The sequence below is a fragment of the Sinohyriopsis cumingii genome, chromosome 6 (genome assembly GCF_028554795.1).
Source record: "Sinohyriopsis cumingii isolate HCF-2022 chromosome 6, ASM2855479v2, whole genome shotgun sequence".
Taxonomy (NCBI): Eukaryota; Metazoa; Mollusca; class Bivalvia; order Unionida; family Unionidae; genus Sinohyriopsis; species Sinohyriopsis cumingii.
Window position 1 is genome coordinate 139,674,660 of NC_142966.1, and position 22,588 is coordinate 139,697,247.

The following is a 22,588-nucleotide window of genomic DNA, read 5'->3' on the forward strand; positions in this document are numbered from 1 at the left end:
TGAACTCACGTGTGCCCAATAGTGTATTAAGAACTACTTTGTAAACAAATCACGTGCACTCTCGTTGTAGACGCTTTACGTTTTGGTTGATTAAATTTGTTCTGAATGAACTAAACGAGATGTTTCGTGGACTGCCACATACCAGCCGCTTTGGCACTTTCCGCGTTAACTTTCTTTATACAATGTTTCGGATTTAGCCTAGCTATAGATACCAGATAAGGTCCTTACAAATAACATGCAAGTGACAAGGTATAAACTGTCTTCCTTAGCTGGTAATAAGAATGGCAAAAAAATGTACTTAAAATTGTACATTCTGAATTTCCTCAAAATGTACTTTCTCAGTTCTGCAAATCCGAATTACATGAGCCAGGTCATGGGTTCTCAAGCTTGATTACACATTTCGAAATTGTACTGTAATTTCGAATATATTCCAAGTGCAATTACATCATCCTTACTGTACTCAAAATGCAATAAACATTAAATTCCACAGCGTCTTTTTGATAATTGCAATTGAAAGACTTCATAGTTTTCCCACATTATGATTTCAAACATTCAATGACAGAACAGAAACACACTTGCAGACGTCATCACGCTTCTCCTTCGCTGTTTCAATCCGATGTATTTCAGGTAGAATTGGCACATATAAATCCAGTCCATAATCACGAAATGTCGCAGAATCGACAAAAATACCGAAGTCTATTCATTCCAGATCAAATGGACAAGTTGTTGCGATGCGCATTCATTCAAAATATGACTCCAAATTTCAATTTCAAGTAGACCAAAACGCCATTTTCTTTTGAAAGTTATGTCCAGGGCGACTAAGTTCAAATTTATCTGGGTGGAGTTATGTGAGAATTTAAAATAATGTTGTTGTTGTGTAATGATGAATCTGTGGTTGTGCATTTAGTTTGGGCTACGGCATACATTCAGTTACTTTGTTTCTTGAAATGTATTTTTGTTTATATCATTAAGCCTTAGGTAGAAAAATAAAATGAGTATATAATAAAAAGAATACTGCATTTGTATGGGAAAATATGAACTCGTTTTATCGGATGGATATACTGTACTCCCAAGGTCGTCGTGCAGTATTTCCATCCTAAAACTTCGTTCATATTTTCCCATATAAATGCAGTAACCTATTCCATGTATTTTTATTATGAAAAGCTCTTAGACTGGACAGTTTAGTTCTCATGGAAACGACTATCAATCTTTCCCTAGTGTGTTGTTATGTCGATAAAGCTGTGTGAATTACCATTCAGGTTATGTACCAGAGGTATTGGTAATGAAGACGACACAGTGAATTGTCTAGTTTAAATGAACACCTTTATGCTAACGTATCAACGTTTTACAAGGCTGTAAATCAACCCGTTGATAGGTTCTCTATTTTTATCTCTGAGAATCTTTAAAGGCAGAGATTTAGTGCTGCTATTTGCCATGAAGATAGGTCCCATGTAATAGAATGTGCATGAGAGTTGTGATACTATAATACACATGTTTAAAACCTATGGGCTACTATAATACACGTATGAAACCTATGGGCTAATATAATACACTTGTTTTAAATCTAATGGGCTACTATAATACACTTGTTTGAAACATCATATTATATATTTAAGCTATCAGCTGTCTTTGCGTCTCAAAAATAGGGGATGGGGTACAAAATACAGGTAAGGTACAAAATCGTTACATTTTTGATGTTTTCAGATATAACCAAACAATGGTGATCAACGGGTCGAATGGAAGTCTTAAATTTTTGGAAACTTAATACGTAAAATGAAAGCTGTCCGTTTTCATTGGATAATTGACGGTATTGTCTGCATTCGTGATTTATCATATGCATTATCTGAAAGGTCAGTCTCACGGCTTTATGTTTTGCCGAGAGGGAGAGGGAGAGGGAGAAGAGGGAGAGGGAGAGATCGAGATCGAGACCGGTGGTTTTGATGGAGATTTGTTATGATGGAGGTACACCACTTAGAACTGTGTGCGTATTGAATACATAGTGTATAGAATTGTGATCACTTTGCCTAACGTTAATACTTAGTACTATACCACTTGTGTGTCGTGTTGAATTACATACAAGTTTTACGAATCAATCCAATGTCAGTTAATTCTTTCATTTACTCATATGGAACCATGGACGACCGCAGTGATTTTTTTTTTTGGGGGGTGGGTGGGTGGGCAAACATATAATGATCAGCTATGTAATATACGCATACTCTCAGTGCCGTGGTATTTTTTAAATTTAGTATTTCTGTCGTACTGACACGTTTTGCGTTAGATGACAATACATGCATTCTGATTAAATATATTTTAATTGATCGGACCTATTTCTATAAATACTTTCTCCCTTTGCATGATTTCACAATCACCCTATTTTGGGTTTTCGTTTCAGCTGAATCAAGCTGTTAATATGTTTTTTTCAAATATTCTTTAAAAGGCATTCAAGACGTCAGGAAATATTTTATATACAACAGAGTATCCGGGAAGTTGTCATAGCAACCAAAACGCCACTTACGTGAAATCACCAGGGTTGATTTCTAATTACTTCAGTACCACAAGTAAGAGAATTTATACACGAAAGATGAAAATAATTTACATTAATTTACATTTCTAAAAGGCTCGCTATATTTAGGACTTTATTCCTTTAGATTTCAGTTCATGATCCTTATAATCCAGTTTTCGTTGACTTATATACTCGTACTGTACAAAAGCACACAGCACGTTATGCAACCCCATCTTCTTGTAACCCAGTTACAATAATTATTTTCTTTTTTATATTTGCTGTTTCCTGTTCGTTATCAATATGAATCCTTTCTAAGAACAATACGTCAAATGAATTTACGTCATACAAAAAGAATTCATCTCTGAATTAGTCACCTTTTAATTTGACTTTATTGTAACTTCTGTTGAGTAGAACCATGATCATTAATATATAAAAGTTGTCTCATGTAAGGATGAGATTCGAATTTAAGGGCAATTAAATTACTTTGTACACATTTTAAGATGAATGTTAAGAAGAGCACGTGAAGATGATTTGAAGAAACAAAAATTACTACTCTCTTTTCCATTTCTTTCCAGAAACTTGCGGTAAGTACCCGACACTTCATCTACATGTATTCTTTCTGATCTAAAATATAATTTTTATGAAATGTTGATACTTATTTGCAATTAGACCGGATGTTTTTTAATTTTTTATAATTGTCATACACATTGAAATGATCATTAGTTTTAAATTCAGTGGACAGGTTTGTACAGAGAAACGTAACCTAGCAACTGGATTCAATCTATTGCTAAGACAGCAATCTGTAATGTGTTATCCAACTTGTTTCTGCCTTATTTCTGAAACAGTAATGAGCTATGCACACAATCAGTCCCTCCCCAATCCTGCCCTGTTTGCATCTAAATTGACATTTAAAAAAGCCTTTAGAAATTTTCACCTCAGCAGCAATATTTCAATTCGCTTTTAGACAATTTTTTCTCTATTTTAATTGTGCCAAGCACAATAAAGGGAAACAACTCCTACAAGTCAGTTTCGTGTCTCCAGGTGCCTGTGCAATTTGATCGCCAGTTTTAAATACAAATGAGAGCCAGCCTTTCCCTTGACTTAAATCTTGTTTGCAGCACACAAAAAAAGTATTTAACATCGATATCAAGTGGTATGGAAATCAGGTTTGACTGTTGTGCCGATTTAAGTCAGCCGTACACGCTCTGATAAAAAGTAATCATTATGAAAATATTGTAGCTGTAAGACTTCAATGGTAGGATATACTTAGTCACTTCGACCTATATCAGTACATACTTAGTCACTTTGACCTATATCAGTACATGCTCAGTCACTTTGACCTATATTAGTACATACTTAGTCACTTCAACCTATATCAGTACATACTTAGTCACTTCGACCTATATCAGTACATGCTTAGTCTCTTTGACCTATATCAGTACATGCTTAGTCACTTTTACCTATATCAGTACATACTTAGTAACTTCGACCTATATCAGTACATACTTAGTCACTTTGACCTATATCAGTACACGCTTAGTCACTTTTAACTACCAACTATTGTTGCTATATCACTGTTTAACGTCGACTGAATTGTATGAATGTTCTCAGAGTGATATATTTCTGAAGAATTTTTTAAAAATAATTTGTGTTCATTAAAGAATGTGCGAACTTTTTACTCAGCCTACTATAGACATTACTACGCTAATGTCAATTTAAATACTCAACCTAATATAGACATTACTAAGCTAACAGACATTACTATGATAATGTCAACTTAAATACTCAACCTAATATAGACATTACTATGATAATGTCAAGTTAAAAGCTCAACCTACTATAGACATTACTATGCTAATGTCAAGTTAAATACTCAACCTAATATAGACATTACTATCTTAATGTCAAGTTAAATACTCAACCTAATATAGACATTATTATGTTAATGTCAAGTCAAATAATCAACCTAATATATACATTATTATGTTAATGTCAAGTTAAATACTCAACCTACTATAGACATTACTATGATAATGTCAAGTTAAATACTCAATCTAATATAGACATTACTATCTTAATGTCAAGTGAAATACTCAACCTAATATAGACATTACTACGCTAACAGATAATACTATGCTAATATCAAGTTAAAAGCTCAAGTTACGTTGATTTCTAAAGGCCGGTCTGCAGAGTATACGGAAGGAAGGAAAGCGGGATGAAAGGTAGGACAAACTCGATGAACTTGACTAAAGACAAGAAAAGCTTAGACATTTTTTCCTGGTAAAATAATTCAGAGGAAATACATAATATTTTAATACATAATATTTTAAAACAACTTGTTTTCCAATTTTCTCTCAGCTTTTCATGCGGTAATGAAAGGATGGGAAATGGTGATTAAATTGACTATATTGAAAACAGAATCTGGAATCACACTTATTTTCCTTTTCCTTTACAGTAATCGTCGTTAAAAGTGACATTCAGGACTGGAAATATATTGCTGCAATTTTTGGTGGATTAGCTGGCCTGGTTGTCCTCATAATTGTCCTTGTGGTAGTAATTAAGAAGAGACTTTTGTGTCGATGCTGTGCATTTATGTGCCAAAAATGTCATCAAGAAGGGAAAGTGACTCAGTCACAAGGAGACATCGAAGAACCGATAAAGGCAAAAGTACCTATAAAATTTGTTGCCAAGAAACCTAGAAAAATTAAAAACGTTGTATTCATTGCTGAAGCTACGAAGCAAATACTGGAAGCTCCATTCATGCCGGAATTATTATATGTAGTCGAACCAAAAAGACTGACTAGTCCCAGGAAAATGTTTTATCAAACTCCCACATTTAAGAGTGAGAAGAGTTTAGGGAAAATAGAACTAGAACCACAAAATCAGAAGGAAAAATCTTGATGATGATTATGAATTAGGAGTTAAAAGTTAGCAATGTGACCCGTGTAGGAATGTGTTTATCGCATAAAGAAACAGCGCTGTGTCCTGGGGTGTGTGAGTGTTCTTGTCCCTGGGTGTATGTTCTTGTTCCAAGGTGAAAGAGTGTGCTTGTCCCAGCTTGAGTGTGTATTCTTGTTCCAGGGTGTGAATGTGTTCTTATTTCTTATGGAATTTCCGATGGGTTGTAACGTGCCACTGAGGCCTGAGTTCAAACAAATAACCGAAAAATCGAATCAGAATACATTCTTGCGAATATTCGAATTGAAGATTGGTATATGAATAATCGCGTGCTTGCTATCTAGTTTGTCAGAGGTTTCTAAAAGAAATACATGACTAAATTTATAATATACAATGTTCAATTAGTTTGAAAGGGACAATTTTAAATCTGCTAAAATCACCTGAAACTGAAACTTCGACTCGAAAGAAAATCATAATGCCAACATTCTGAACCGTCACATTGCACACAAAATGACCAGTCATATCCCCAAACCCCCGTCATCTCACTTCGGAACATTAACCCCAGCATAGTTCCAGATTTGGTATTTTATTCAAGGTTTGAAGTCTTTACGCAGCTATGGAATTACCATCATGTTTAGACCTGACAATATCATTTTCGCTATTTACATAAATATTAGTAATGAAGCACTGAATAACGATAATAGTTGTCTGGCCCTGGTATAGATTCGATTGTACTAAAGCCACATGGTCATTTCACATTTATTATTATACCCGTCTTGGTTATGAAATGATGTAAATCCCCGTGCATGGTTCAGTTGAAACAATTTGTATACAAGGCTGAATACGAGTTGCCTCTGGCTTCGCAGACACTCCAATGGTTGATTTCGGACATTTTATTTTCGGTCAAAAAATCATTTCCGTCAGATATATACATTGTAGCGACATGTAATCAATGTATCTTATTTAATTAAATTACAATGGCAACATGTGATTTTGTCTATGGACAAATCACTTCCAATACATTTGTCAACGCATTTAATTGAACATGTATCTGAGTTTCTGTTCTGTACCATCGGTTTCTGTTCTGTACAATCGGTTTCTGTTCGGTACCATCGGTCTTCAGTACTGGAGAAACTTTTTGGTCATGCTAATCTTGAAGATAAACAGAAGAAAAAAAATAACATTCACACTCATTTGAATTTTAGTTCCAGTCCTCAAATACTAATTCCATATCCATAGAATGGAATTTATTTTGATGCAGATGAATGCGTTCGCATTGTTTTCAGTGCTACTTGTTAGTGTGTGTGTGTGAATACCATCATAGACAGAATAAAAAAGAAAAAGAGCTGATGGTATTTGACACCTTCATGAAATTCAAAGAATGTTCGAATCTGTTCTAATACATTCAACGAATATTCAGATAGGAAAATAAGATATTGATTTCAACTAAAATTGAGATCGTATTAAAGCAACGCTACATAACCAGAAATACAGGGATGGAAGAGAAATGTTACAAGATATTACTTAAAAACTATGTTACTTCTGCGAGAATCAAGATGTGCAATAGAGATGTTACGGAGATACTACTTTAAAAAAAAACCCAAAAGATTTTACATGTGCGTGAATCCTGATGTGGGATATAGGTGTTACGGGATACTGCTGAAAAAATAATGCTACATCTACGTGAATCGGGTGATGCAATAGAGGTGTTACGAGACAATGCGTACATAACAATGCTACATCTGCATAAATCCGGGGTCGCGATATATATGTTATATCTGCGTGAATCCGGGGTGCAATAAAGCTTTTCTGGATATTACTTCAGAAAAAAAGTTAACTGAAGAAGAATATCGAGGTAAAATTACATTCAAAACCAGCTGTAATACTTTCAAAATATTTAATGAACTGGACAGAAAAAAATATACCCAATTTCAAACTGGGGTGGGGGAGAGAGAGAGAGATAGAGAGAGAGAGAGAGAGAGAGAGCTATGCAAGAAAGTACTTTTATCGCTTAATGGAAACAGTAACTTGGAAGGTATGCAATCAACTCTTCATTCAAACGTTAATTGGTATAAAATGATCCATATTTTTGTTCTGCTATATCAAACTGGTGGTCTACAAACTGTTCCTAGAAAAAAAAATATGATCGCGACGGTAATGGCTTCTTTTCCGAAACAAGACGCATTTGTAAAGTTTGCCTTTCTTTTGTAGTACTAAATGACCCCGACAATGTGTAAGACATGTTTCTGATAATTAAAAGTGTCAGCAAGGAATCTGAATTATAGCCATGCTCAGGTGTTATTGCTAATTGATTGACATCAAGGAAATAAAAAGTATGTTGCTGAGGTTACGTATCTTGGCATATTTTTTCAGGAAACTCCGGTTGTTAGTCGGAATTTTAGGGCTATTTGTCGAGTGATTTGCGACAATTTTAATATAAAAAGCCCCAAATTCCTTTTTTTATCACCCGTGGAAGGAGTATAGATAAATGAATAACAGGATGTTTAGAGTCAACAACTGAAAAAAAGAGGCATCATGGTATTTTGTTTGTACTTTTATATAAAAATCGACAATATAATAGCGCAATAGCGTGGATGTTCAAGGATTCCATCAGAAATGAATTATATAAATGATTACCACTCTACAATAAATGCTTGTAAATGAATATTATTTTCAACCTTTCTAAATGGTTATTATTATTATTATTATTATTAAACTTTTTATATAGTTAGTACGCATATAAAAATTCTGTAAAAAAAGGAGGAACATAAATTAAAATCAAAGTCTCATTCGCTCATAACCTTTGTCAGGGACTTTAAAACATCACACGATGAAGGGGTTGTGCGGATTTAAATGAATGATGTGATGCAAAGGATATATATATATATATATATATATATATATATATATATATATATATATATATATATATATATATATATATATATATATATATATTGTCCATCTCAATATAATTGTAACCAGATCTGGTGTACATTTTAAATTTATTTGTTTTTGCAGTGCATATATATATATATATATATATATATATATATATATATATATATATATATACGGATTTTGTTTTATATATCAAAGTTAAATATATAAAAACATTGTTTTATATATTCTGAAATAAATCTAACCAGTGTTATTTTGTTTTCAATCAAATCATTTTTATCAAACGTTTTACTCTTGCATCATTTATAAGAATTTTAATTAAAGTATTTTGTTGTTGTGGATATTTTATGTTTATTTATAACATATACTTAATATTTACTGCTTACATGACGATGGGCACTGTACATTCCGTTTCTAGCCATGAATTATTTATGATGTTAGTAAAGATTCCGCTTCATTCTGCCTTTCTCATTTTGAACCTATCCAGACTGGCAGAAGAAGGTACATGTAGATGGATTTGGTAACTTTCATTATTACATAACATTAAATACCATTAAATTGCCATACTAAGATAGTACCACAAGATACCCCCTCAAAAAAATAATTAAACGACATTAGATTTGACCTTTTCATCAGGAATAATATGCGACCAGAGTATTGGGAAGGGTGTATTCCATACCATTTCTTCTGATAATGGGCTTCTGCCACCAAGGGGGAGGGTAGAGGGGTACTCCACGTGATAATCTCTTCTTATGGGGCATCTGGGGGAAAGAAAGGGGGAGGGTAGAAGGGTACTCCACATGATAATTTCTTCTTATGGGACATCTGGGGGAAAGGGGATTTTCTGGTACCTTTTTTGACAAAGAGGCATATGAAAGCACCCTGGGATCTGAAAGGAGGATTCCATAGTATGTTTGATTGTGACGTGAAACTAAGGGGGCCATAATAGGTATCTAATGATGTACTAGACTGGTTTTAAATTCTTATGTCTATTCACTTACTGGTCAGGAAATTACATACAAATATATCTAAATTATTATCACCTTTTAGTGTCAATCATTCTTTACCAAAATACATATAAAAGGAAATGTGCAAAGTATCTAACGTCGCTTAAAGGTATGTATGTATGTATGTATGTATGTATGTATGTATGTATGTGTGTGTGTGCGCGCGCGCGCGTGTATGTGTGTGTGTGAGAGAGAGAGAGAGAGAGAGCTTTACGGCACCTCAGCACATTATCCGCAATACCGTGCCAACTAGAGATAACGTTAGAAAGATGCGAAACGAACAATTGCATTGAAACGTTGGGAAAATAAAAGGTTCAACTTGCACTGATAGCAACTTTGAATTAATAATCTTCAAACTCCAACATTCCAAATCCCTGACGTATAGGTGGAGATTACCAGATTCAACTTAATCACTTTGGTCCCCTTCCCTTCATTTGGGGTTCAATCTGAATGACCAAATTTTTCGGAATTTTTCCTGGACCTTCATCTTGCTGGCATTGAGGCAATGAACGTACAGGTTATCTCGCCTGGTGCTTGTTCTTTTTTCTCGCCTCCTTCCAGGTTGCTTTAATCTTTGCAACTTCCTGCTCCATTATTTCTCTTACAAACCTCTTGGCTGTTGTGAGGTCGCCTCCGTGCGGACATGACTTTGGTTGGGATAACACATCATTTCTTGACCAATCCGGTGGCATAGTCGTTAGAGTGTCCGCCCCGGATGCGGGAGGTCGTGGGTTCGAACCCTGGTCGAGTCAAACCAAAGACTGCTGAAAATGGTACTTACAGTTGCCTCGCTTTGCGTTCAGCATTAAGAGGTTAGTGTTAGGACTGGTTGGCCAGGTGTCATGATAATGTGACTGGGTGAGACATCATGCTACATGTCTGCAACATGATGCCCCAGTGCTAGACATCACTATGAACTGTCCACTGCAGACATCGTAGCGATATGACTAAAAATTGTTCAAGCTACGTTTAAAATCTAAATCACACACACACACAGAGTTTGTTCAGTCTGACACTCATCTAGTGACACCAGGTTGTAGATGTTGTTGTTGTTGTTCTTCTTCTTCTTATTATTATTATTACGCCTTTCCACCACCTCCTCTTGTAATGTAATTACATTCATATCTTTGTTTCTCGTAATGTAAATTGTATCCATCACGTAAAGTTTAAAGTGACAAATAGATGGTACCCTGTGAAACCCAACATCCTCAATGACGTAGATAAGTAGATGACGCCAAACAGTATACCGCTAAAGTGTTGCTTTCAGCGTCCAGTGTATTCGTATTAGTCATACATAATAGGTCCTTTTCAAGGAATGTAGCTGTTTATTCTGTTATATTATTATTTTGTTATAATTCCAAATTTTATAAATGAAACGGGAACCGCTCCGGTGGCCTAGTGGTTAGAGCGTCCGCCCCGGATGCGGGAGGTCGTGGGTTCGATTCCCGGCCGAGTCATACCAAAGACTTACAAAAATGGTACTAACAGCTGCCTCGCTTGGCGTTGAGCATTAAGAGGTTAGTGTTAGGACTGGTCGACCTGGTGTCAGAATAATGTGACTGGGTGGGACATCATGCTACGTGTCTGCGGCATGATGCCCCAGTGCTAGACATCACTATAAACTGCCACATTGCAGACATCGTAGCGATATGACGGAAAAATTGTTAAAGCTACGTTAAAAATCAAAATCACATCACATCACAAAATCACATAAATGAAACGGATTTTCTGCAATACGAGTGGCTGTAAACGGTCACATGATACTGATATGGAATTTTTTACACATCGATAAATTCTGGGACTACGTTCGGTTTTTGTACTGTTTGCAATATAAATAAACATTGCAGATACGTCATTGTGAAAGGATTGTTTCATCTTTTAAATTTTTGTTCAGCAAATAAATATAAATTATACCCTTTTTATACTTTTTCAAATATTCTTTGATTGTAATGCATAGTTAACAATTTGGCGTTTGTCTGCTACATAGGCGCGCAAAATGGCCGATTACGGTGATTTTCCACTGCAATTTTCTGCGGAGTTTTTGAAAAATTAGATGACATGGAGTTAAAAGAAATAACAGCTGCGATTGAAGCAGTTGAAGATGGATTTTACTATAATGAGGACGAATGTTACAAACACTGAAAATGAAACAGAACAACAGAGATTGATAACTTCCCTCACACAGCACCCCATGACATCAGCCACCCAAGACATACACAACAACAACAATAATAGCGTGGGAACAGGGCCAGTCAATTTTGAGGCCTCTGAGGGATATACACCAAGATTCGAGAAATTATCCGAGGAGGACTTGAAAGCTATTGAAATAAACCAATGCTCAGAGGCTACTAAACGAAATACAAAACGGGGTATTGGTTTTTTCAGTGGTAATTTTTTAAATTTTTAAATTTTAATTTTGTTTGCTTATTTAAAAAACGTGAAACGTGTACGGATGTTGGTGGCTTGCTGAATATGACCACTTACTCCAAAATAAAAACAAATATTTATGAGACCATTATTCAAAGACTGAATAAAGTTTTTAAAAGGTAAAACTACCATCTCCACCAATGTGACTTAACACCATTGAAAAATGTATATAATAATCCATAAAGGTGATTGTTTTACTAATTTAAATTATTTTGGATGTAGTCATTAATTCCTTCCAGCACTCCAGAACTCAACTATGCAACCAAACAAAATATATGGCTGGTTTTGCGAGCAACTCTACATTTAACAACCGCACATTTAATTTCAGATTAGATAACTGAAAGGGTCTTGTTAAGTATTAACACTGATGAAAAAGATATAAAATGTTATTCCTGTATAGGACATACTATAATTAAAAAAAGAATTATATTTTTTTTATATGAAAAGAAATGTACTGACACTACGGGTAGCCGTTACCTAAGATGTAAATTATGAAATTGCCAAATAAACGTAACTGTGACAGTAGTTACATTTCATTTGACATTAGGTCACTAAAGGGGTGCCGAGTGGTCTAAAGCGCTTTCCGTTACGGATCACTGCCATCTCACCTTTGTCTGCGTGGGTTCGAGTCTCGGATTCGGCTAATGTGGGTATGTGAGAAAGCTTGCCAGCAGCTTCTCTTGGGTCGGTGGTTCTTTCTGGGGTTTCCCGGGTTTTTCCTTCACCATTAATACTGGCTGCCATGTATGGCCTATCGTGTGCTGAAAAATGGCGTTAAACCCTACAACAACAAGATCACTGAACGGGTCTTCATAAGTATTAACGCTGTTGAGAATGATATAAAATGTTATTTCTGTATACAACTTATTTGATATTACCTGTATGCTCGTAAGGGATATCATCATCTTGTTCATATTTCCATGTTGTTCGTTGATTGGAAATTTAATCTAGCACACTAGTTCATTCCGTATCAGCTGTTATTATGTAAGGTCATGGTCATCTAACGTAGCAGATGGGACTGACTAAAATTGAACAAGAATGTTGTAATTGAACTAAATGCGTTGAAACCATCGGTAGCCATTGGCTAAGATGTAAAGTATGAAGTTTCTGAATAAACGTAATTGTGACAGTAGTGAATATGTTCATGTGATTCTGTAAAGGTTATGAATTTTAGGGCGATGTGAAACGGCGAATGAAAGGAAAGTATGCGCTGCTTAAACTGGAATGCATTGTTGGTGGAATAAGTTGATTTGACGAAGAAAGGACGAAATTGGAATTTATTAGGATTAAATGATAACAATACTTTTAAAATGAAAGGTATGAAAGGTACATCACAGAACAGCGAAAAAATTGAAAATGGAGCAGAAAAGAACAAGAAACATATTTTTTGAAACGGCTACTTTGCCTTTGTGAGATCGGTTATTGAAAACAAGTTTCTAATACAGACTCTACTACAATATATGGCATGTATTCTTTAGCTTTGAAAACATTTAAAGAATAAACAGCATGTTTATCAGGTGTTTCTCTTCTTGTCGAGTTTTGAATAATAGAGCCTCAAATGTTTGTGTATTTCTTTGGTTGAAAAAATTCACTTATTATTTTGCCTTGTGTTATTTTCGCATAAACATAAGTTTTTATTGCATCTTCACACATTAAAAGTTTAATTTCCTCCAACTTCATTGCTCTTCCTAGTTCAATAAAATTTGGTTCGAATTCATTGCTCCTACTAGTTCAACAACTTCCTCCAAATTCATTGCTCTTCCTAGTTCAATAAAATTTGGTTCGAATTCATTGCTCCTACTAGTTCAACAACTTCCTCCAAATTCATTGCTCTTCCTAGTCCAAAAATTTCCTTCGAATTCATTGCTCTTAGAGTTTAATTATTTCCTTTGAATTCATTGCTCTTCTTAGTTCAATAATTTCCTCCAAATACATTACTCTTCCCAGTTCAATAATTTCCTTCGAATTCATTGCTGTTCCTTGTTCAATAATTTCCTTAGAAGTCATTGCTCTTCCTAGATCAATAATTTCCTCCAAATTTTTTGCTCTTCCAAGCTCAATAATTTTCATCGAATTCATTGTTCTACCTAGTTCAATAATTTTCTTCGAATTCATTGCTCTTACTAGTTCAATAATCTCCTTCGAATTCATCTCTCTTCCTAGTTCCATAATATCCTTCCAGTTCATTGCTGTTCCTAGTTCAACAATTTCCTCCAAATTCATTGCTTTTCCTAGTTCAATAAATTTCTTCGAATTTATTGCTCTTCCTAGTTCATTAATTTCCTCCAAATTCATTGCACTTCTTAGTTCAATAATTTCATTCGAAGTCACCGCTCTTCCTAATCAGTTTTCTCCAAATTCATTGCTCTTCCTAGTTCAATACTTTTCTTCGACTCCATTGCTCTTCCTAGTTCAATAATTTCCTTTGAATTTATTGCTCATCTAAGTTCAATCATTTCCTCCAAATTCATTGCTCTTCCCAGTTCAATAATGTTCTTCGAATTCCTTGCTCTTCCTAGTTAAATTCTTTCCTTTGAATTCATTGCTGTGCCTAGTTCAATAAATTCCTCCAAATTTATTGTTCTTCCTAGTTCAATAATTTCCTTCGAATTCATCTCTCTTCCTGGTTCAATAATTTCCTTCCAATTCATTGTTTTTCCTAGTTCAACAATTTCCTCCAAATTCATTGCACTTCCTAGTGCAATGATTTCCTTCGAAGTCATTGCTCTTCCTAGTTCAATAGTTTATTTCGAATTCATTGCTGTTCCTAGTGCAATAATTTCCTTCGAATTCATTGGTCTTCCTAGTTCAATAATTTCCTTCGAAGTCATTCCTCTTCCTAGTTCAATAATTTCCTTTGAATTCATTGCTCTTTCTAGTTCAATACTTTCCTCCAATTTCATTGCTCCTCCTAGGTCAATAATTTCCTCCAAATTCATTGCCTTTTCTAGTTTAATATTTTCCTCCAAATTATATATATTTACGTCATATACCAGTTATAAAGAGTAGTTCAAAATGGAAACGGAATTGGTTTGAGGAATTTCTACAGCTGCTATTGCCACTGAGGTTTATAAGTAGTTTACCATTTTACAGGACTCTGTAGATTCAGTAGTGTGAATAACTTTTATGTCTGTGTGACAGTATGTTTTGCACAAAAAAGTGATGTAGCACAAAGTTTGCTTAAAATAATTTGTTCTATATGATGTCACTTTATGTTATTGCAGGCGAGACATGATACACACGTTAGCTGTATAAAAATGTAATACCGAAATTCTACTTGAGTGTAGCAGCTGCTGCTTCTAACAATATTTAAGAAAGAATCTTTACGTTAATGCCACTGATATTGTCCCGCTGTTGCCGATACAGACATAAATAGTGTATCCGCTAAGAAAAACCTTAGGCATAAAGTAATTTTGTACTAAAGTTTCATTTAAATACAGAGAATGACGTAGAAGTGACACAGTTTTCAAAAACTTACCACAAAATCTTAAAGTTGACGTCGCCTGTTCCGTCTCCTCTGGTTGTAATGCAAACAATATTGAAAGAGCCAAGCGTAGATGGATATTATAGTAAAACAAGTTATGTAGTTTTCATTTTTCTAATACTTTAATATAATACCGCAATCATAGGATAATACTACTGTAATTAAAGTTCATCTAACAGTGGGAAGTAGTATAAAAACAGAGGAGTAATAATAATTAAGGATAACATTTTTTAATACCGAGTAATGATTTGAAGTCAGACATAAATTTGCTTTAGTAGAGCAATGCGTAACCTGTCATAACCAATCTTAATTAAAATATATCAGTAGACATTGGAAGAGTTTACTTTTCTTTGTCAGATTTAAAAATAGCAATGTTACCCAAATCTGGAGTTTATTGTACTGTGTAAACTATCATGCTAGTTTCAACATTCGTATGAGTATCAAGGGCCATAACTCCTGACTGATGCGATTCAATGCTGGAAATGAATCTTATTCCTGGGTGCATTAATAACTATAAATGTGCTCATGAGAAACGGATGCCCAGCCATTGTGCCTGAAATCATCTTAACATAGACGTTAAATAACGTATCTAATTGTTTTCGTAGACAGGCCTGGTTTCACTTCTGGCACAGGTATAACCAGCTAGTGTTGTGGGTTTAACATCATTTTCCGCACATGAAAGGTTATAGAAGGTGGCTAATATAGCAGATGGAGAAAGAACCCGGGAAGACCCGGAGAAGTACCACCGACCCACGGGAAGTTATTGGCAAGCTCTCTCGAATATTCACTTTGGCCGAACCGAGACTCGAACCCACGTTGACATTTATAAGATATCAGTGATCTGTAAATGGGAGTGCCGTAGACCACTTGGCTGCACTCTGCCAGTAAGAAACGGACAGACAAGGGAAACACAATGATGACAGATTGAAATATGCAAGCTAATTACAATATAAATCATATAATGCCTAATAAGACTGTGTTGCATAAATGGAAATAGGGAATACAGACCGTCAGAAACTCGTCTAAATGGAAACGGAAACGTGTTTGATTCAAACTCAAGGTTTCTTCAATCAAAAACTAAACACCAAATAGTAGTGAAGTGGGGCGATTTGGCGACAATGGGAATTATCATTAAAAAACACCCTGGGCCTGTTTAGCGACAATGGGAAATTTAACATTACGAAAACCCCTGGGCCTGTTTAGCGACAAGGGGAATTAACATGGGAATATATTTTGGGCCTGTTTAGCGACAAGGGGAATTGAACATGGGAAAAAATCGTGGGCCTGTTTAGCGACAAGGGAAATTGAACATGGGAATATAGTGTAGGCCTGTTTAGCGTCAAGGGGAAATGGAACAGGGTCGGGATCCTATTTTAATATGGTCCCGATCTGATGGGTCTATGGAAATGGAACATGGGTAATTGAAACAGTGAGGGGTCTCTATTTTTTAAAAAGGTGGTAGGCAATGAAAGTCAATCTCTTTTCGAGACCTATGAGTGGCCCTGAAAACGGCCTTTGGGTTTATGTTAACATACCATATTGTTAACACAGAGAGCACCGCATTGGTCTTCTTCTTGTCCTCAAACTACGTCTGATTTCAGGACCGTAAATCAGAACCCTCTTTAGGCATCCTTGCCTCTCCACATAAATCCTTCTCATCCACAGGCTGGTGTCTGTCCTGTGGACAACTGTCCAGGTAGATCGGACATACATCGGTATGTCCGTCCGGAACATCATGGAAGATACAAGATTTGATGATTGCACGTCGGTCCACATGTTGGGGGTGCCGAGAACAGGTGAAGGAATGCAGTGAACTGCGCTTATTTATAGGGAAAGGGAGGACTGAAACGGATTGAGTTAGTTCACCAATCCAAACACACGTTACAAAATTCAGTCACCCCACGTCCAATCCGAAGAAAGCAGTCCGTGACGTCACATGGCCTATATAGATTCACTAGCGCCTGTGTGCAGTCAATCCATGTGACAGTTTTTCAACATGACGGAAACTCAGAAAACGATAAATTGGGGTGCACCAGCCGTAGAGACTACCCAAGGGAACCCGGACTTACTTTCAGAAGAGGTGAATTGGGATTTTGTCGATTTTCTTACCTCGCAAGAATTTGTTCCGGAACCTTCGTCACCTTCTCCTTCATTAGACAGAGACAGAAAGAAGAATTGGAGAAATTTATACAACAGCAAAAGGAAGCGGAACAAACTTTTCTCCTACAGCAAAAGCAGCAGCAAGAAGAGGTAAGAAAAAAAACAAAAACAAGAAGAAGAAGCAGTAGCAGCAAAGAAACAAGTGTGTGAAAGTCAAACAGTCACGGTACTGTTAGACATTTTAGCAGAGTTAAGAAGTCAGAAACAAATGTATCAGACCTCTTTATTACGACCGAAGAGAATACGACCTTCCCGAGCTAAACACTCCAACCCTGTGACTAAGCCTACCGTACCACCCTTAGTGATTTCAACCAAATCATCATCATCATCAACATTACACAGTCCAGAAGTAGGCCTTGGCCATGGCAAAGGCTTAAGACAGATAAAGTTGATTGTTTAAACTCACTCCTACACCAAAAAGGCCCTTTTCAGGGCCACCCATGTCTCTCGAAAAGAGATAGTCTTTCAATTGCCAACATCCATTAAAACTAAAAAAAAACCCACAAAAAAACACATTTTACTCCTATAGTACGTGTGAATGATGGAGTGTGTGTGTGTGAATGTAGGTTCTTATTTTAAAATCAAAAACAAGAGACACTTACGTTTTATAGACTTTCTATTCTGCAACAAATTTTACAATTCAATTCACAATTCACAACATAGCACTTTAAAAAGTTCATACACTTCTTTTGTCTCTTTTTTCACTCTCTCTTTTTTTAAATTTCTTCACTTTCACAGTCTTTTCGTCTTCTTCCTCCTCACTTTCTTCCCTTCTTCTTTTCTTCTCCTGTTTCTTTTTCTTCACTTGTCTGCTTTCTTCCTCTTCATCATTTTCCTCTTCTTCTTGCTCCTGTTGTTTCTTAGGGCAATCTGGAGACCAATGTCCTTTTTCTTGACAATGATAACAGGTATCTTGACTTTTGTCTCTTTTAGCCCCTGTTTTGCTTTTTTGACGGTCTGGACACTCTGAAGACCAATGCCCTTTCTTCTGACAGATACAGCAAGTATCTTGACTTTTATCTCGATAGGAGGGTGAGTAGTCCGACGGCTGGTTTGAAGAAAATTTTCGGATGACCCCTCGCAAAGCTCTGATGAAAAGTTCGATCTGTGTAGTCTCTTCCATCGTTGTGCTCGGTTTGAGAGTGAAATGAATAGTGAAAGGACAAGACACATACCCTTTATATACGCTGATCTGCCATGACTATAAAGTAGCCCATGGTGTTTAAACTTTAGTCATTTGACGTTTTGCTATCCAATTCATTCAAGAAGAAAGAAGAAGAAAGTAAGAGGGAGAAACGTAATCTATCGCCTCGTACCAGGGCTGAAGTCTTGGCACAAATTCATGCCAGTGATTTTGAAGAGGACATGAGTGAACCAGAATCCAAACCCTCTAAACAAACTTCACCACTCTTAGTCAACCCTCAAAAGTACTATTCCATTCAAGAGATGGAAAAGCATCCCTCTAGAAAATTTAGAACCACGGCTTACAAATACACGGTGAAGTTTAAAGATTTCAAGTCCGAAGTACCGTTAGAAAAAGCAGAAGGGTTCATCACCGAGATGTGGGATTCTTTGCTCACCACACTCAAGCGACAATGTCAACCCAAAGAAGACGATCGCTTGAGACTTTCCATACAACACGACGGCTTGAAATCCCCTGTTTGGATCGAGTTTAGCAGCCCTGCAGAATTGACCGCTTCCAAAATCATGGACAAGATTCAACACGTACAACAATCCAATGACCAGTTTGACATCACTGATGGAAAAGCCACACTGGACATGACCCACGTTTCTACTCCTGAAGGGACAGGACAGCGCAAAAAGGTCTTATTGGTGACCGGTCTTCGTAACACCAAAAAGAGTATCGTCCAAATTCACAACCCTCAAGACCAGATGTGCTTAATACTTTGACACGGATAGTTGCATTTACATCGATCACCCGAGTCAACAGCACCCTGACATCGAAGGAGACCGTTTAGGAGCCTGGACTGACGAGCACCCCGACGACAAGATTCTAAGTTTCGCAGGTGGCGGTCCTAAAAATTACGGCTACGAATACCGGGACAAACAAGGAGAAGTGCACACGAAGTGCAAAGTGAAAGGATTGACTCTGAATTATCGTATGAGTCGAGTGGTTAACTTTGGCGTATTGAAAGAAGCCTTGCAGTCTAGAGAAGATGGACACTTTACAGTGACCACCACTCAACCCAACAAGATTGTACGTTTCGTTTACCCACGCACCACATCGTCAGTCGATCCTTGGAAAAAGTCTATCAAATCGTGTACCAGAAGCGAGTGCGGCTTCCCAACCACTTTACTTTGCCGTATGGACATGTTGGTATTGGTCTGTATATAAAAAGGGACAATGTCCAAGATCGATAGTTCATTGTGACTACCAAGACCAAGCGAACAAGATGAATACTTTCAGAGAAGCACAAAACAAGTTCAGACAAGCACAATTCAAGTTTGGGGCCTCTGAAGTGGAATGCGATTGTGAGCTTTGCGATGGGAACGATGCTGTACGCTGTGACCTTAGCGATGCCGTAAAGCATCATGGGAACTTTGTTCTCACTGCCCCTATCGTGGAAAGTGATGCTGTGCGTGTCAAACCTGAGGGATGCGAAAGCGATGCCACTCGTCCTCTTGGACACTTTACTGGGTTTCATTTTAAATGTGGATGTTCACCTTCACGTTTACCCCCCCCCCCACCGGATGTCATCCAGCCCTGAGCAAACGTCTGTCCATGTCACCCTACCCTCATCGAAACGAACCTGTGAAAGACGAATATTCGTTGCCTGTGCGTTTGTCGGAATACTGCGACTTTGAAAATCGTCTTCAATCGTTCAAAGGAAAATGGCCTAAGTATCTGCGAGGACCGACCCCCGAAGAATTAGCCAGAGCCGGATTTTTCTACTTGGGTGAAGGGGATGAAGTCAAGTGCTTCAGCTGCGGTGTGTCACTTTACCACTGGGAACCACAACATTCGGCCTACGTTGAACATGCTCGATGGTCACCGAATTGTCATTGCTTACCCTTAGTGGGACCGAGACATTGAAGTAACTTACTATGTCGTTGAAGAAGAAACCAGATTGGTTAGGAATCAAATGTTGGACATCACCGAGACCAGCATTTAAACTTCATTTCAAAAACGATATTGAATCATTACTTAAAGAACTGCAAGGAAGTTTGGCATGGACTTGCCAGAGTGAAATCTCAATGGGTAACTGTAGAACTTTTGTGTCGAGAAATTCACAAGAGGAAAGTGAAAAAAGTCAACCAATGTGTTAGATTTCTCTGGGTCAAGTGTGCATTCATCCTATTATACCGCTTTAGACCTTTTACATCAAAAGATTTCAGTGAGATTCCTGGACGTTACCCTGAGTGGCAGTGGTCAGAAATTACTCACTATGTGGATTACTTTTGCTCTAGGACAAGATTGTGAATTGTACGGACTGACCTATTTATGGATACTTTACAAGAGAACATTCGTGCTTTGCCTGTGGAGTTGAAAGAACGCATTTACCGAGAACTGGTCAAAATACAAGTGAAACGTAAAGAACAGTTGCATCCGTTACGTCACCGGTGTTTTAACCACTGGTACCTGAATGGTATAAGAGAACTGATTCGTCGGAAATTGTTTCAGTGGTCAGACCTTGTTCAACACTTTGAGTTAGTGAATGAACGAAATGTTCATCATTTTGGTTACTTCGAGATTCACCTAGTGCAACGCATTGAGGAAGACGAGTTAAAGGATTACCAACATATTTTACGTGGAATCTGCTTAGCGGAAGAGGAAACTTCTAATCGAAGTTTGAACTGTAGGTTGAGTTTGGAGCATTTAAATTTCCAACTGGAGAAGAAGATCTCTGGGTAGAAAGTACGTGTACTGCTTCCGAAACAAAGAGACTATAAAAACAGGAATCCATGCCACGACTTTTATCACATGTGATTGAACAGATTCCGTGGAAGGAACTCAACGACGATATTCAAACCGTGGATCATTAGCATCAATTATTACAAGAACTGTATCCAATCAATTTGGGTCGACAAGTGGTGTGTGTCTTAGTGACTTGTTTTCTGGGATTTCGTTTACCAGCCGATTCCTTGTGGACTCTTTGCGAACAGTACTTACTACCCAAATGGCCTTAAATGGTCACGAAAGATTTCTTTTGCTCAAAGCCTTGCGTTTTCATCTGGTCACTTCTCGACCTCTACAGGAAAAAAAGATTCGTCAACTTTTAGCTACCGAAGACGTATATGACGATGTGTGTGTAGCTTGTGACTTACACCCCCATTGGACAGATGTACGTGCCTGAAAAGAATGGGATTTTGAGGCTTGGACCCATGAAGTGGCCCAGTATGCACGAGAGTTGTTCAAGGAAAAAAGTTACTATTCAACCTGTGTTAGTGACAGTGCCAGAAGAAGAAGAACCCGTCACCCAGGACATGACTGTCGTGGACAGGCCTGAAAGACCCTTTCGGGAGGACACTTGTGTGACCTTACCCCTTATAGAACTGGTCAGAACATTACCCAAAACATGTTGTACAGACACTTGTTTCTATTCCACGTTGATCGTTTTGATGTGCCTTTTATCGTTGTACTTAAGTCTTTGGCTTTTATGTATTTTTGTCTTTCGTATTCATGTTTAAAACATTCAATAAACGTGTCCTGAAAAAGTATAAAAACTCTTGTCTTGTCTGTTTTCGTGTCACAAGTGACATTCCTGACATTATGGCTACTTCTGCTGTCTCTGCTCCCTCTTCCTCTACTGTCAAAGTCATCGATGAACACTTAGATCGTGCCAGTTGGGAGGCTTTGTATCTTCGCCATCCCTTTAACATGCTCATTGCTGGACCTAGCGGTTCAGGCAAAACCGAATTTGTCAAACGTTTGATCGAACATAAACATCATTTGATTGATCGTCCACCTCAACGCATCGTGTGGTGTTACAAAGAGTGGCATTCGGCATACGCACTTTTGCGAGAACGTCAAGGCAATTCCATCGTGTTTGTGGAAGGCATTCTTAAAGAAGACGATGGCATCGTCTCTGACTCCCGTCAAACCCATTTGGTCATTTTTGATGACATGTTAGGAGAAGACGAAGAAGAAATTAAACCGTGGTTTACGCGCAAAGGGCATCACCGTAATGCCAGTGTCGTTTACATCACCCAAAATTTGTTTCAACAAAGTAAAGCCCATCGCACCAT

At 37.1% G+C, this 22,588-nt stretch overlaps 1 protein-coding gene across 1 annotated transcript in view; it reads left to right on the forward strand.

The window, feature by feature from the left end:
* Window positions 1-5,404, forward strand: part of LOC149798113 (uncharacterized) — a 38,173-nt gene extending 32,769 nt beyond the window's left edge. The window contains exons 7-8 of the mRNA XM_089960840.1: window positions 2,438-2,558; window positions 4,959-5,404. Coding sequence (XP_089816966.1) covers window positions 2,438-2,558; window positions 4,959-5,404 — 567 coding nt within the window. The remainder of the gene's footprint in view (window positions 1-2,437; window positions 2,559-4,958) is intronic.
* The last annotated feature ends 17,184 nt before the right edge of the window (window positions 5,405-22,588 follow it).